Consider the following 16159-nt stretch of genomic DNA (forward strand, 5'->3'; position numbering starts at 1 on the left):
AATTGTACCCTTTCAAAAAATGCTATGAAGTCTAATTAATAACTAATAAATATTTCCATATTAATTAAATATTATTTTACAATTCTACTTGAAGCATTTCTACAATATAAGGTTTTTATATGTAATGTCCCTTGTAGAAAAACTTAAGTTTTTGCCTTCCACTCTAAAGATTAAATGTTCAATATTGTAAGGAACCAATCATTCCTAAAGAATTGTATTGAATTGTATAAGTGGAGGTATATATTTGTTACTTGATTTATGAGCACTTGTAATCTAATTAGAGAATAATGATGCCAAATATCCTAATAGTGGAAAGGACTAAGTCTATTATGAATTCTGAATTCTGTTCCAAAAGAATCTGATATGATCACTGCAAAATCTTTGATTATCCACAAACTTAACCTCTCCTAATGCAAATATCACGGAATTGGACAGATTGCAGAAATATATAAATGTGTTGAACAAGTGAGTTTTCTGTATATGTAATCGCTGTTTCTGTTTTATATCTTTGTGATCATGTGCTCATATATACATAAGGGACAATAGCCTCTGACTGATCGCCTTCTCTGAACAATAACCTTATACACGTGCGATGTCTTCTTGACGCTTTGCCTGAATAATATCTTTATACTTGTGTGTCTTAGCCTTGCGAATGGGGTGGGTGAACACCACCTTTTCCTCAGCTGTCTAATGGTTCTTATAGAGAGAGCGCTTTAGATCTGAATTGAATATATAAAACCAAACTACATACATTGTGATGAACCCGTGATCCTCTTTTAATATGCAATAAAGGGGCATGATGTGAGAAGTTGTGTCTCAACTTCCATAGCCCATGCAAACAAATGAATTAGTTATGTGCCAAATTGTGCCTCTAGTTACTAAAGATGTCATTAGTTAGTTAATTAGTTTCAGATCATAGTAGTTCCCTCCTTGGGCAGCGATATTGTGTGAGACATCCTTATGCCTTTGATAGATCTCTTTATTCTCTTCTTGGTCAGCAATCTATTTATTACTAACTAATTAATGTATAAGACGTCCTTGGCTTGCAATGCTTTTGGACGAAGCTACTTCTTTGATTGATTTCCTTCAGAGATCAAACAGGGCTATTACATTATACCTTATATTTGAATCTTTTATAAATGTTTTAAAAGCACTAGGCTTCTAGTAATATCATGCTCTAACACTTTGATACTCCAAAAACAGTGTCTCGCTCCCCTAAAGTAACTATGAGGAAAGCTGGCAAAGAGTGTTAGCATATCATTTTACAATTCAAGTGCATGGAATGCAAGGTTGCATCTGTAAGTATAAATTGCATAAATAGTGAACAAGAGCATACATTCTGTTATGTGTTCTACATGATCTATAATTTTAGGCGAGAATGTTCCGAACAAAATTGCAAAGAGATTTTTGGGAATTGATGTTTTGGACTGTATTCTGTGGTCGATCATCAGCATGAATGCTACCAAGGTATTATTCTATAAATTTAGCTTCTTTTACAAGATTGAAATCAGTTGAGCTCATGGTCACGAGATTTCTTTATCTATCGATGCATTGCGTCTAATAGCTACATCATTCCCTTCAAACAGTTTCTCAAATGCCTACAATAATCTCAATTGTAATGTCCCTTTTTAGTAAAAACCCTGATTTTTGCCCTAAATCACCATTTCCATGTAAACAATAAATGGAACAGGATGCGTACCTGATTGAGATCCTGCAATAGGTTAGGAAACCATTGAAATGCATATAATTAATAATATAAATTTCTAAGATAGACAATTAAGCATAAATTCTCTATACTTAGGGTTAGGAACATTAACTTGACAATAGTTTTTGTCCAATTCCTATCGAGACTCAACCATAAGAAAGTGGGAGTAAGGAGGAACAATAAGGTGTCCAAGAGACCCTCTACCCTAGGCTCAAGAGCGGAGTGAGAACCAGAGCCCCCTTGGCCTCATGAGACTATCGATCAACTACCATGAAGAGATCTACCTAGTGAGGTATCCTATTTATGATTGTATGTTTGGAAAGATACGATAGGGTGTCCTGAACGTCCTTCCCCTCTAAGTCCTCATGGAACCATCGGACAACTACCATGAGGTGGCATACCTAGAGGAGGACCTTATCACCGTTCTCCCTCCTTGCACTTCCTTATATTACTATCATGCCAATTCACTCAATATATGTAATTGTCCATCATTGATTGTTCCTTATGCCAGATATAATAAGAATTACGTATATCATTCATAATTATGTAATTATAAATAAATTCTTATTGTATTGCTTTTTACCAAGAATGATATGCCCAATATAATTGGCCACCAGATCTGCATTAACTGATAATATGGTTGTAATGCTGGCTGGTCCTTTATATTTCTAATTTCTCATAGTTTGCCTAATGTAGCAGTCTGTTATATATATATATATATATATATATATATATATATATATATATATATCCCTTCAGTTCGCTGATTATTGAGGATGCTTCTCCTTTATCAAAAGGTTGTTATCTAAGTTGTCGGTTCAGGTTCAGGCACCGGTTTGGGTTTAAGAACCTCGTTCGCCAGTTCGACAAAATTTTGAAAAGGGGTTTGGGTTCATTTTGGGTTCGTTAGTACAAAAACAATATAAAAATATGTATTATATATAATATTTATTAATAAATAATGCATAATAATAATATATAAAATATAAAAGTTACTAATATAAAATATATGAATATACTATATGAAATATAAAAAATATTAACTTTAGACAGTGGGGATATTTGACCTAGCTTGCGACTAGTGAAACAGCAGAAGATCGCAGGCATTAGGCAGTAAGGCACAAGGAAAACGTTAAAATGTTAACCCTAAAATACGTAAGCTTTTCCAAGCCGTGACAGAGCAAGAGAAATTTCGATGCCGGATCGACAGATTGACCGAACCCAAAGGCGTATCGGCTCCGAACCCAGACCCGAATCGAACCAAACCAATACCGAGGGGTCAGGGGGAAGAACCCAGTAACTTAGGTTGTTATCTATATTTCTCCTGTGATTCGATATTCTCTGTTGTGTATGCCTCTTCCTTTCTTTTCCATAATCCCCATGCATACCACCAAGAACAAGGATGTTACTGCCTAACACTTAATAACAGTTCTGATCTGATCTGATCGATGGTGCTGTCATTGGAGGCTTTTGATTCCTTTCCTTTATATCTCTCAATATAAGGGAGAGGTTACACCTCTTCATCATGTATGCACTTTGGCAAGAGACATACCTTTTCACCATTAGCAACCTTTGAAAGAGTGCAACTCTTCATTATTTTTAGCCCTTTGAAAGGGACACAACCTTTCACAATCAGATCTGCACTTCTGATTCCCAAATTATCCCCCCTCAAATCAGGTTCTCTTTTCCCTTTTATATCTCATGTTTGAGGGAGTCACAAATTTTCATCTTATGTGTTTTGACTATTCATTAACTTAATTATATTTAATTATATTCTTTTATATTTTTATTTTAATTTTTAATATTTTAATGTTATTATTATTAAATTCTATTTCAAAGTGGAACATTACATCAATGGCGTGGAACTACTAGGTTCAGGTCTTCTTAATTAACGAGATGGTGTAGCTAGCAAATAATAGGAGAACCATTGCATTTTGGTTGATATATTTAGCCATTATAAGATTGTAAATTTTTCTTTCAATCTTCAAGACTACATAATACTCACATAGTAGGTATTAAAAAAACAATATCTTAATTCAATTAAAGAATTTATAGCGATATTAATATAACTAAAACATTGCAAGCAATTATGAAAATTTCTGGGAAAGCCTATTGAATCCCAAATGGCATGTATTAAAATAGCTTCAATTTTGAGTTAACTCTCATGTACTGACCTCAGGAACAAGAGCTGTGCCAAAACGTGCAGTACGTGTTGGATAAACGCAATCATACATATCAGCACCTAAAGCACTGCAGACAACAATATCAAGTGGATAGCCTACACCCTGCCAAAACAAGAAATTAGTACAATCTGGATAAAGCAATTCGAATTCATGCTCTCATATCTCAGAATTCATTACTGTAAAATACCTTCATTCGTAGAGCCAAGTATAAAAAGTTCAAAGCAAACGAAAGTGACATATATAAGGAAATAATACCATTACATAACGTGGTTTATCCTCTGGTAGACCAGCTGTGCATTGTGCAACAACACGCCAAAATGAGTCCTTATCTTCCCCTCCTGAGAGCCCACCAATAGCATATCTATGACAGAATCCAGTAAGCTCTACATCAGCTAACGCCAAGTTCTAAGAATCAAACTTAATAAAATCACTCAAAATGATTATCTGATGAAATTCGCATAATAATGATCACTCAAAACAATTATCTAATTACACAATAGACATATGATAACTGAGCCTGTTTTCAATGTTTAGAATGCTACTACTAGTCTGTTTTCCAATGCATGGGTTGAGGATTGGCTTTCAACATATAATGATTAATATTTACCATGACAACAAAATGTTATGCCTATTCCTTATTCAGCTATGTTTTCTACAATAAAACAATGTTCCTAATGTATGTTTAGCGGTTAAAAATTTCAACAAGGGAAAATATAGCTCCATAAACTCCTTGTATGAGCTCTATAACTATGGTGTTCAGTTTGAACAAATAAAACTTGATTTGGACATAAGATAAAGCAAAACCTAGCACATATTTATCAAAATCATAAAATAAACGTAAATAAGAAATATAATGGTGTACATGAGATTAAGGATCCTTGCCAAGTAGCCCAATCAAACAGCTCTACAAACAATGGCTATGTTACCGGGTATGCCCAAAACCTGCCCAGCACCTATACTAGGTGCATCTAGGTATAGGTTCGCTCGGGGGTACACCTGGGTCCACCCAAGGTGCATATTTGGGCATCCCCAAGCATACTTGCTGGTACCCAGAGGTGCTGGGCACCAAAAAGTAACAAAAGAAGACAATTTCTAACTTCTTTTTTTTGCATCCAAAAACCCTAAAATGCCCCTAAAAGCATCATTTCGCCCAATACAAAGATCATTTTTCTCTCTTCACTATCTCTCTTTTCTCATTTTGGCATTTTGAAGGGCAGCTGATATATGTATTTATTATTAAATGGCACATGACGTAATATTAAAAGTCTAAAATATCAATTGGCATTTAATATTTATCTTTATCACTACCATTTTGGCATTTGGCAATGATCAATGATGAAGGATCATGCTATCAAATGTATTTAGTTTTAAAATTCTGTATACTTCTTTAAATTTTTTATTTTTTTGTATTTATATACACCCTATCTAAACTAACCATTCCTAGGGAAAAAATAAATTGTCGTATCGACATACCCATATCCCATACCCGCACTCGTACCAACAACTTAGAACAATAGTTACAACAATTTGAAGAGCACTCAAATATACTGAGAGGGGGGTGAGTCAGTATATTAATTAATTTTCAATTTTTTAAATTGATTTGAACTAAGTTACTACAAATAAACTTACACATAGCGAAGTACACCATGAACACAGTTTTCACATGGAAACCCAAAATGGGAGAAAACCACGGCAAATGAATGCTAATATATTATCTCTTTTACAAATTGTAGAGGCACCAACCCCTTGACTGATTTGTGAGCACCAACTCCCCAACCTCGTAACCACCAACTTACAAGAGGCTCCAACCCCTTCAAGTGAAGCACCAGCTCCACAAGATGAAGCATTAACTTCACCAAATTGAGGCAACAACCTCAACACATAAATCTGCTACAAAGTCTGCTGCTGATCATATCATCATTCTGCTATGATGATAATCATTTAACTGTCCAACAAATCTATCACAAATATCCTTGTGATAGGCTGCCACAATGCTAATAGGTTTGATCCCAAACTGAATATATATATGTATCTTTTAGAAACTGCTATAGCCTCCCATATATTCTTTCTCAAGTCTGATATAATTCTTTTCTCAGCATATACTTTCTCCTTCTGAATTATTTTCTTCAGCATTTAAATGTCACACACACTCACTTTATCTCTCATTATTCTCCTTTTTATATTTTCATATTGTAATATCCCCCGTCCTTTTGAAGTTTGAAATAAGGGGATATTTGCTGTCAAAATTGTGTGTTATGCAGTTTTGTAGTTTCATGTTATGCTGATAATGTTCTCAGATTTGCAATGCAGACCACTACAGATAAATATCTCAAGACAAACATCTTCAAAATGATCCTAAATAATCCTCAAGACTGATAGTGCTCAAAAGATGTACAAACAACTGACTTATATCCCAAATTAAACATCAAATCAAGAGATAACAGCAAATGGACATTTTATCAAACACTTGTCATGCGTCCTTAGAAAAGATAGCATGATGTGATGCAAACCCAAAACTTCCTTCTGCTCACTTCATTTCACATGATGTACCATATTACATTACAATGACAGCCTAATGAACATGATATAGGCAGCTAATTAATGATTACATGGACTGTCACTTTCAGACTTCTGAGGACTTAGGGACTGCAGTCCGACACATACTGAAAATTTCTCAATGAAAGTAATTTTAATAAGAACCTGGTCAAGACGCCTTGTAGGAGCATACAATGATTGATGTCTTTGACTCTTCACCATGCCAAATCGAACCCCATCTAAGCCGCCCCTGCTACTGCAATATGTGGACTGAGAACACAATAGATGACAGCCGAAATCTCCTCAAGACTCCACCAAGATGGTTGCCTTATTGACTAGGATTGATTGCCCTCCTTAATGTGAAGTTTGGAAGTCAAATGCTCGAGCTAGGAGCCAAATGTAGGGTAATGACAGTCAGGTTCGATTTCTCATTTGAAATTAATTTGAAGCCGATCCCTTATCAATTCACCTCCAAATTGCCATAAAGAGAATCACCCAAGTCTCTTGTTAAAATCGCTAACCTCCAAATGAACCTTCAATGCTTCAATGATGTGCAATGAGCAAAATCGTGGAGGTTAAGATGATTGGTCGATTTGCTTCAGACTGGGTTTTGGCATGTATTCACCTCGGACCACCTCCAAAAAGCTTTTACATGAATCGCCCAACTCCTCCCATAATGCAGATACAATCATGGATCAGAATGAACCCTTGGGATACAAAATCGAGGTATTATATAAGCTGATACAAATCTGAAAATTACTGAGTATTGCACCACTCCCAATCTGATATAAACCTGAGAAATTACTGAGTTAAACTCAGTGAACAGAAGTGCAGATCAGCACCAATAAGCAGAATTGTTGAAGACACTTGATGCCCGAAATGTCTCCAATATGAGCCCAAATGAAACTGGCCTTTGCCCACCAATGAAGTCCAGGTGAGATGACTGAAATATCACCTCCTCAATGCAACCCCTCGAGAGATCTTTCACTCACTCAGTTATGCTTGCCAATGGGAGTTTCCGTTCCCAAAGACCGTAGTCTGCAGACACCACTTGGTTCTACAAAACCAATTCAATTCAAATATCAATTCTCCAATCTCCCTTGAAGCTTCATCTTGATCTCTCTTTATACTTTTTCACTCCTACATCCAGAAGCTTCTAGAAGTGACTTTATGAAATAATATTTTAATTAGTCACTTTTATTAAATTAATTAAATATAAAGTCATCTTTTAATTTTAATTTATTTGATAACTTTATAAATAATTAACTTAATATTATTAATTAAATTAATTAATCAAGCTATCAATAAAATATATCATTGATTTGGACAACTTAATTAATTAATTATTCTTCAAAATGGGGACATTACACATATTCTTTAAGTGTCGAATCCTTTCAGAAATAAAGAGACATGTCCTTATCAAACAAACTCAAATTTTATTTATGAAATTGCACCTCTTAATCTTTCCTTAAAGCACATTACACCCTCTTTGATAATTACTTTAATCATGTTTTCTCCTTGAGAAAATCGCACCCCTTTGAATAGTCACATTAACTTTTTGAGAATGTTTAGTGAATATACTAAACCGCACCTCTTCATAATATTTGTTTGCCTTAACATGATAACATTACTCCACAATGTATTAATTAATCGAACTCTTAATAAATCACTTGTTCCTTGATCATAACCACACAAAACACTTGGTTTTAAATAACACTACATAATGTATCGCATAATGAAATTACTTACGACCTGAGTAAGATCGTGCTTCTTCAAATACTGTATTTTAATCTCTTCATAATGTTTATACTTGATCGATACTTTACTTGCATGAATCGCTGTTTAGGCAAACAGAACTGATCCTTATCACTGTCTATATTTATTGGTCGCTGTTATTGAAGACAGTCACGTGTCATAAGGAAGATCACTGCTGTCTACAAATAAAATCAAAGCCTTATAAATTTGTCTCCACCACTATAATGATAATTCATATTTCAAATCAATAAGGGACAATCTTTTCCTCAATCTGATCACTGTTCTTCCAACCTCTGATCACTGTCTTTCAAGACTCTCTTAATCTGATCACTGTCATAGTGTGTTGTGTAAAAACAGATTGCTACCTTTGCCAAGTGTAAAAACTAGAACATACTGTAAACTGTAACATGCTGCCATTGTATAATCAGACTGGGACTGTAATCACTGTATGATCAGACTATAAGTTATTGATCAGACTTAGACTATATTGATCAACTAATTCAACCTTTCACTGTATGACATCAGACTGTAAAGTATCAATCAACATGTGATGTAAAGCATAATGTAGAGCATAGTAATCCAAACTTAGTATGTTCAAAAAATCTGCAAGCATCATCCAATATGTTCATCAATCTCCATAGCATCATCCAATATGTTCATCAATCTCCATGAATCAGCAAATTCCTTTGACATCAATGACAATATTTCCATCACAATTACCATAGCAGGAACAATTCAAATTCTTTATTGTCTTGCAACATTACAAGAGTACAATTACAAATTTTGTTTGCATATGGCCTTCAGCCGTCTTCACTCTATTTTGAGCTTCTCCCTCCAATTCACCAATCACAAAATTGTCAGTTTTCTCCTCTTTATACTTTGGCATGTTGTAGTTCAGCCACTCAAGGAGAAGTTCAATAGCTTTCAACGACAGTTCAATTACATCTCGTCATATGTCACCATGTGATTGGTTATTCACTTGTTCTGCTCCCTTTCTTATCAAGGATTCTACAAGGTTCTCTCTCATTTTTGTTAGGTTTGAGCCCTTTGATGAGCACAAGAACTATTGTCAAAGGTTCCTTTGTCATTAGTAACTCTGACTTCTCATCGACGTTCAAGACTCCTTCAAACTTCTTCATCGGGGTTTTAGAGGTCTATGGGAACTCCTACTTTCTTCCTTTGTTGGGATCTTCTTCGACACAAACCCTTGCTTCTCAACCTCATCAAGGTTTCGACCCTTCGAGGTTTCGATTTTCAGTATGAACCCTTGCTTCTCAACTTCATCGAGGTTTTGTCAATCAGGGTTTCAGTCTTCAACATGAAACCTTGATTTGTAACCTAATTGGGGTTTCAAATCTCAGCTTCTTAGGGTTTTGAGCTTCTAAGCGAACACTTGATTGCGGATTTATCGAGGGTTCCAAAGGAATTTGGTACTCCTTGTTAGGGGTTTCGAATGAACTAGGAATTGCATAAAAAGTTGACTTTGAAAGAGCTAAGTCTATAGACTTGTTGAATTTTAGAGAGAATTCGAAACTTGTCAATGGTTCACAAAACTAGTGGTCATGCCCAAACATCCAATGCTTCATAACTTCACCAAGTTTTGACCAACTTCCACCAAATATGAAATACAAACACCCCTTTTGCTCCTCTACAAGGTGAAATCTTAACTCTGCAAGAAAAACCGAAGGATGAGTACTTGTCGGTGATAACAATAGGAAATAGAACTATCGGTGTTTCCACCAATTACAAAAAGAACATGGACCTCCAAATAGTTCCTAACTAAGGCTCAACCTTCGATTAGCTATAACTTGGCCAATTTTACTCCAATTTCTACCAAATTTGAATATTAGGTACCCATTAAACTCATTAACAAGATGAATTCCTACCGAAAATTCAATCAAAATTTGCTCCTACAACAACTCACCCAAACATCAACAAAAAAAGCCAAGGAAACTAGAACTGGAAACATAAAATGTTTTGGGGTGGGACAGGATTGCTCTAGAACCTAGATGCTCCTACATCACAAAATAAAGTTAGAGTGCATAGAAACTAAATTTAGAGAATGTATAGGTATATTTTTTATTAGCTTTAGACAAAAAATGAGTACAAAAAATATTTCATTGTGTTATATGATTATTGATCATCATCATAGAAACTTACAAATTCATTAAATCTTTTACAAATTTCCTTTGATGCATGCCTCAAACCAAATGGTAAAGATTCATCCTCAAGCATATCATCAACCATTGTAGCCTACCTGAAGTTTGCAGTTCTAGTATTAGTGTAAATGAGGTTATTACCTATCTAGTTCTTAGTGGGAACTGTTGTGACCATTTCACACATCGCCCCATTGCAAATGGGGACCCCTGTTTTTTTTTCTTTTTGCTTTCTAGGGTTTGTTTTCTAGGTCTTTTAGGGTTTTGTCCGTTAGCCTTTGCATTTTGAGGGTCGCCAAGGGGATCACCTGGATAGCAGGTTTTGATTGAGTTAGGTCAAGTTGATAAGTGATGAAGTCTGAAAGTCCTGATCCTGAAAATTGGCTAAGTCTGGAATGTCCTGATCCTGAAATTTGACCAAGTCTGGAAACTGAAAAATCTCCAAAAACTAGATTTTGCAATATAACTCCTGGAGGTCTGAAACCACTCTCAAACATCCTGAAAGTATCACTTATACTTAAATGTTATATTCCATAAAAATTATCCTGACAGAGAGTTCAAAAAGTCAAATTTCGCTCCTGTCCTTCACTGAGGATCCAGAGCGAATTTCGCTCCTGTCCCTCACCAAGGGTCCAGGGCGAAAAAGCTTATTTGAGTCATTCCTGACCTTGTTTGGTCAAATTGGGACATCAAAGGCACGGTGAAGGATGAAATGAACGTGATAAAGCATCCAGATTTGATTAAAGACAATGAAATGATGGAGTTTTTGCCTAGAAGGGTAATTTCGCTCCTGTCCCTCACTGAAGGACCAGAGCGATTTTCTTTATATACACCATCTTGTGACCTTTCTCGGACATGAGAATTTATTCATGGCGTGTAACAAGATGAAATCTTCCCTAGCCAAGACATTTCATGGTGAAAAGTGAAGCATTTTGGCCTAGAAGACAAAATTCGCTCTTGTCCCTCACTGAAGGACCGAAGCTTGATTTTCAAATTTGCACTATTTTTGCAAGATCAAAATGATTTTATGATTTGAAGACATCAAGGAAAACATGATTTGTGCGTTGAATATAATTTGAGTGGTCCACAAACAAGGAAATATACCAAGATGACAAAAGGCGCTCCTGTCCCTTGCTGAAGGTCCAGAGTGATTTTCTAAAAGTGCAACTTTCTTGCAAGGACAAAGCAAGTTTTGTGATTGAAATGAATGGAAGAAAGCGTGTTTTGCCCGTTGAAGATAATTTGGAAGGCTAACAAAGGACGGATAAGCTTGGATTTGCAAAATCGCTCCTGTCCCTCTCCAAGGGACCAGGGCAAAAAACCTAATATCCACCCTTTCTCTTCAAGTTTGGACAAATCTAAGCCTTGACATAAGTTTGAAATGAGGTTTAAAATGCCTTGAGGTGGAATTGAGATGCAAAGATTACAAATTTTGATGACAATGGGGAAAAGCGCTCCTGTCCCTCACTGAAGGACCAGGGCGATTTTTACAAAACCAATAACTTCCCTCCAAGGTTACGCTAAGGCAAGATTGTGCAAGGATGAAAGGTCTTCTAAGGCATGGTGAACAAAGACTGGACTTTTAAATTTGATAATCCTAGCCTAAAATGCAAAGGTCGCTCCTGTCCTTCACTGGAGGACCAGGGCGAAAATCTTTGGAGAATCAATTTTGCCTTGCAAAAACGAATTAAGCATGCATAGAATGAATGAAAGGGATCATTGCTTACCCCACAACGAGAGTTGGCAATTTAAAGATGAAGGATTGAGGACAAAAGTAAAAAATCGCTCCTATCCCTCTCCAAGGGTCCAGGGCAAAAAAGTCTTAAAGGCACCTTCCTCCTAGAGATCAAGTGAAATCAAACTCAAAGCTCCAATTAAAATGCCATTTAGATGCCTAGATGAAGTTTTGGCAATTAAAAAATGAGGAATGCAAGGTCTAGATAAAAAATTGCTCCTGGCCTTCACCAAGGGTCCAGGGCGAAATTGATGATATCCTTCATTTTTTGCATTAATTGAATGTTGTCATTCCTTGAAATTCACCAAAATTTGCTAACTTTGGGGCATTTGAAATAATTAAAATTAAATTGGCATTAATAAATTGATTTTAGGCCTTTAAAAATCAAACCTTTATTGTGAAGGCATTTAAAATTAATTTTTTAAATTAAAATTAAATGTGGAGCGCACAAGCCCTTATTTTTACTTATTTTGACAAATCGGCCGCCTTCTTAGTGGGATTTTATTTTATTTTAAAGCTTATTTGCTAGGTCGGCCTCAACAAGAATCAAGGTAAAGCGCTCTATATATTGGAGGTGTTTTTTCACAATTCAAATCATTCAATCATCCTTTTAAGTGCGAATTTGGAGAGCTAATTGAAGGTGCGAAATCTAGCTGGAGTGGAGCGAATTTCTACTAAGTGTGGAGACTAAGAAGGGCGAAATTCATCTTGAAGGCTATTGGAGAGGCGAATTTCTTGCTAGATTGAAGGTGAATTTCCAGATTTTGGAGAAGCTAGTGGAAGGTGAAGCTTTTTTGAAGGCTAAAGGAGGCGTAATTCATCCAAGGGAGGACTATAATATAAGCTTGTCCATCAAAATCCGGTCCTCTTCCTTCATTTTTCAAGGTTTTGTAGTTAAATACTCAAAGGAGGAGGTATGAAGAATCATTTTTGAAGTTCTTATTCAAGACTTATTGTGATCCCATTGCAATCTTGTAAAGTCTAAGTCTTGAAGATCCAAATTCCATTCATTATTAATTTGAAAATGTGTAATTCTTGATTTATCATGACTTTTTTCAAATTAATATCTTAAGTTTTACCTTTGAAAGGTCTTAAATTTCATGCTTTAAGGTTTGCTGCTCAAAAAACTAACTTTAATATTTTGTGTAGGCATCAAATGGAGATCCCGGAGTTGGAAAATCAAGCCAGATCAAGGACGGTCTCCTCCAAGAAGATCAAGCAAGGACAAGGGCGACCTCCTCCAGTCAAGCATCGACAAGGACGGCCTTCTTCGGACTAACATCATCAAGGGCGACCTCTTCTAATCCAGCATTCCAAGGCGAGGTACATCATCATCCTGCAAATCAAGGACACAAGAAGTCAGAGCAAGGGTTCGTTGAAGAAGCAGATAGTTCCAGATGAATTAATTAAAGCTAGCTTCTCAACAACATCAAATCGAATATCTACCAAGTTACAAGTGTCAAATGAGGTGGCATCCCAGTCATCACTCCTCCAGTCAGTGTGGTCCACCTCAGCATGTCCAGATTCAATGTACCTAACTCATGGAAGGTGGCACAAACTCCGATGTACCTACCCCAACTATTCATTGGTGGAATTTTCCAGAGAGGACATGTGTCCAAGCAATACAATTTTATCATTGGTCAAGCATTAAATGTTATGTAATGGTTGTAACAAACCCTAATTAGGGTTTTCATTATTGAATCTTGGCCATTGATCTCAAATTGATCTAAGCCATCGAATTGTATTGAGGGCACTATCTAAGCCCCAATTCTTCATTTTGTAAAAGCAGTTAGAAGGAGTTAAAAAAGGAGAATAGAATAGAAGATAGAGAGTCAGTAGTTAGAATAGCGAATTAGTCTAGCAATTAGAGTAGAATAGGAGGACAAGGCAAGAAATTGTTGCCATTGATTGTAAACAAACTCCATTTTCATTGAAGTAATGGTGAAGTGTGTCGTTTCTTGCAATATGCATGGTTTCTTGTTGAATCTTCAATCCTAGATGGTAGATGATTAGATGAATGGAAGAAATGTGCTTGATTGATGGTGAAATTCGTATATCCATACTACTAGCAGTTTGTTGATTGCAAACCTGCCTTGCGTAGTCAACTGGAATCATTTAGCTTAAGCTTAACTTCAATTGTTGCTTCTTCATTGATATGCATCAACCTGATGGTGTCTATGCCTGCAGTGATGATTTGAACATCATAAAGCTTTCCTTCGAAGATCGCACTAACCTTGTGGAGATGGTCCCGGGATGTCAAAACAAGACTTAGTTAGAATTTCATCAAAGATCATTCATTGCTCCTACATTCTTAGTATTAGGATTAGATCCTTTCCTCGCCCTCGTCTTTTTTCCTTTTTTTTTCAAATCTAAGGCAGTAAAATCCCGTGTTCTAGCAATATTCAAAGCAAATCAGAAGTTCAGTCATCAAGTGTAAGTCCCCTTGTGATTCCAGCAAATCACATCATACCACAGAGAGCTTATCCACACATAGAGATCCTACAACGAAGAACCTTGAAGTCACCCTGATTGATCCTTTCTCGCAATATCTTCAGCATTCAGAGGCTTTACTCAAGAGAGGATAAGGTACCCTTGGGTATTTTATTCTGTGTTTGATAGTGTACAAAATACACGTCAACAGGAACCTTTTCACATCTTAAGTTTACTTTGGTTCTAAGTTAGTTGTCCTAGGTGACATTCTAGAAGTTCCTTAGGATGGGGACATGTCTCATTATTTACTTTTGGTCACATAACATTTAATAATTGCATCATGCATTTAATGTTTGTATCAAGGGTAGTTGTCATCTTACCTAATCACTTTACATTTATAAGCAAGGCTTCTCACCTAAATTTTGTAATTTTGTATGTCTGTTATCATATTCAATCAATCTTGCATTGTTGAAGCAATCTTCCTTGTCATTCTCTCCTACGGAAGTTGTTTCAGTCTTTTAGGGACCTTGGGGATGTTGTGGAGTCACCTAATTACTCCATCATGGTATTAGACCTTTAGATTTAAAGGCTCCTTCCTTCGAGAGTTGTATTTTGGCTTGAGTTGTTGTTGGGTGCAATTTGAGGCGAAAAGGGCATCACCATGGCATTCAAAAGGCCCAAAAACCTCTATTCCCACATAAGACAAGCCATTTCTAGGAAAAATTGTTTCTGAAGCAAAAACAAATTGCCTATAGAGGTCGTACCCCAAGCGTAAGGTACAGAAAAATTGATTTTTTGGTCATTTATTTTTACCTACGTTTTATTATTTTTGGGCAAAAATTACTTCGAGCCTATCGGCCTATATGCACTTGTGTAGCTTCCTATCATCCTTTGTTTAGCTTTGGATGGACACATTGTTGGAGAGGTTTTATTGGTCAGGGTTTTTTATTTTCCTTGCACGATGCTCATTGTAAGGAGGTGGTTGAAGTTTTTTGACCAAGGGTTTATAAGACCTACGTACCTTATTGACTAAAGGTTTCTTGCTTTGTGGATTGATTTGGAACATTGTATGTTGTCGATTGTGTCAAGGGTGTATCAATTAATTTGTAGGCTCACATGGGTTTGTTCGTGTACTCCCCTTGTCATGTTGATGTTTTCTTTATCAAGCTCGTATTTAACCTTGATAGAACACACTTAAGAGCTTTGTAGGTCCATGAGTATTTGGTAGAGGCATCACTTATTTGTTGCAGTCATCACATTTAGTTTGTCTACCTTTTTGCCTTTATTGGAGATTGGTGCTTCTACTGTGGGCAGGCCAGTGTATCGTGGAGGTTCTTTGTATATGGCCCTTTGACCCATCCTGGTCGATCGTTGACCTACTTATTGCTTGTCTCAAGGCATTTTTGGTGGCACTTATATTGTGATTGGCCAACGACTATTGCTCCAAGTTCAGCATCCTTGTATTGGTTGGAAAGTCACTCAATGAGGCTGGCGTACTAGTTTTAAGTGATCTGTGCATCTTCCTTTTTGGTTGGTGCTTCTTGGTTTGCCAAGTGCATTTGTTGTAGGGATCACATTTTTTGGCAGTGGTTGGCTTTCCTTGTGTGGGTGCATTCTCTTCATACCTACAATGTTGTGCGTTGTTTGTGGAAGCGCTTAT

General features: G+C 36.2%; 1 protein-coding gene across 4 annotated transcripts in view; it reads right to left on the reverse strand.

Annotated features, from left to right (window-relative positions):
* LOC131029476 (uncharacterized) overlaps positions 1–16159 on the reverse strand; it is a 218695-nt gene that overhangs the window by 19846 nt on the left and 182690 nt on the right. For all 4 annotated transcript variants that reach the window (XM_057959990.2, XM_057959997.2, XM_057959972.2 and 1 more), the window contains 2 exons: positions 4144–4249; positions 3880–3990 (listed from right to left, as the gene is read on the reverse strand). In XM_057959990.2, the coding sequence (XP_057815973.1) occupies positions 3880–3990; positions 4144–4249 (217 nt within the window). The remainder of the gene's footprint in view (positions 1–3879; positions 3991–4143; positions 4250–16159) is intronic.

The sequence above is a fragment of the Cryptomeria japonica genome, chromosome 10 (genome assembly GCF_030272615.1).
Source record: "Cryptomeria japonica chromosome 10, Sugi_1.0, whole genome shotgun sequence".
In the NCBI taxonomy this organism is placed as follows: domain Eukaryota; kingdom Viridiplantae; phylum Streptophyta; class Pinopsida; order Cupressales; family Cupressaceae; genus Cryptomeria; species Cryptomeria japonica.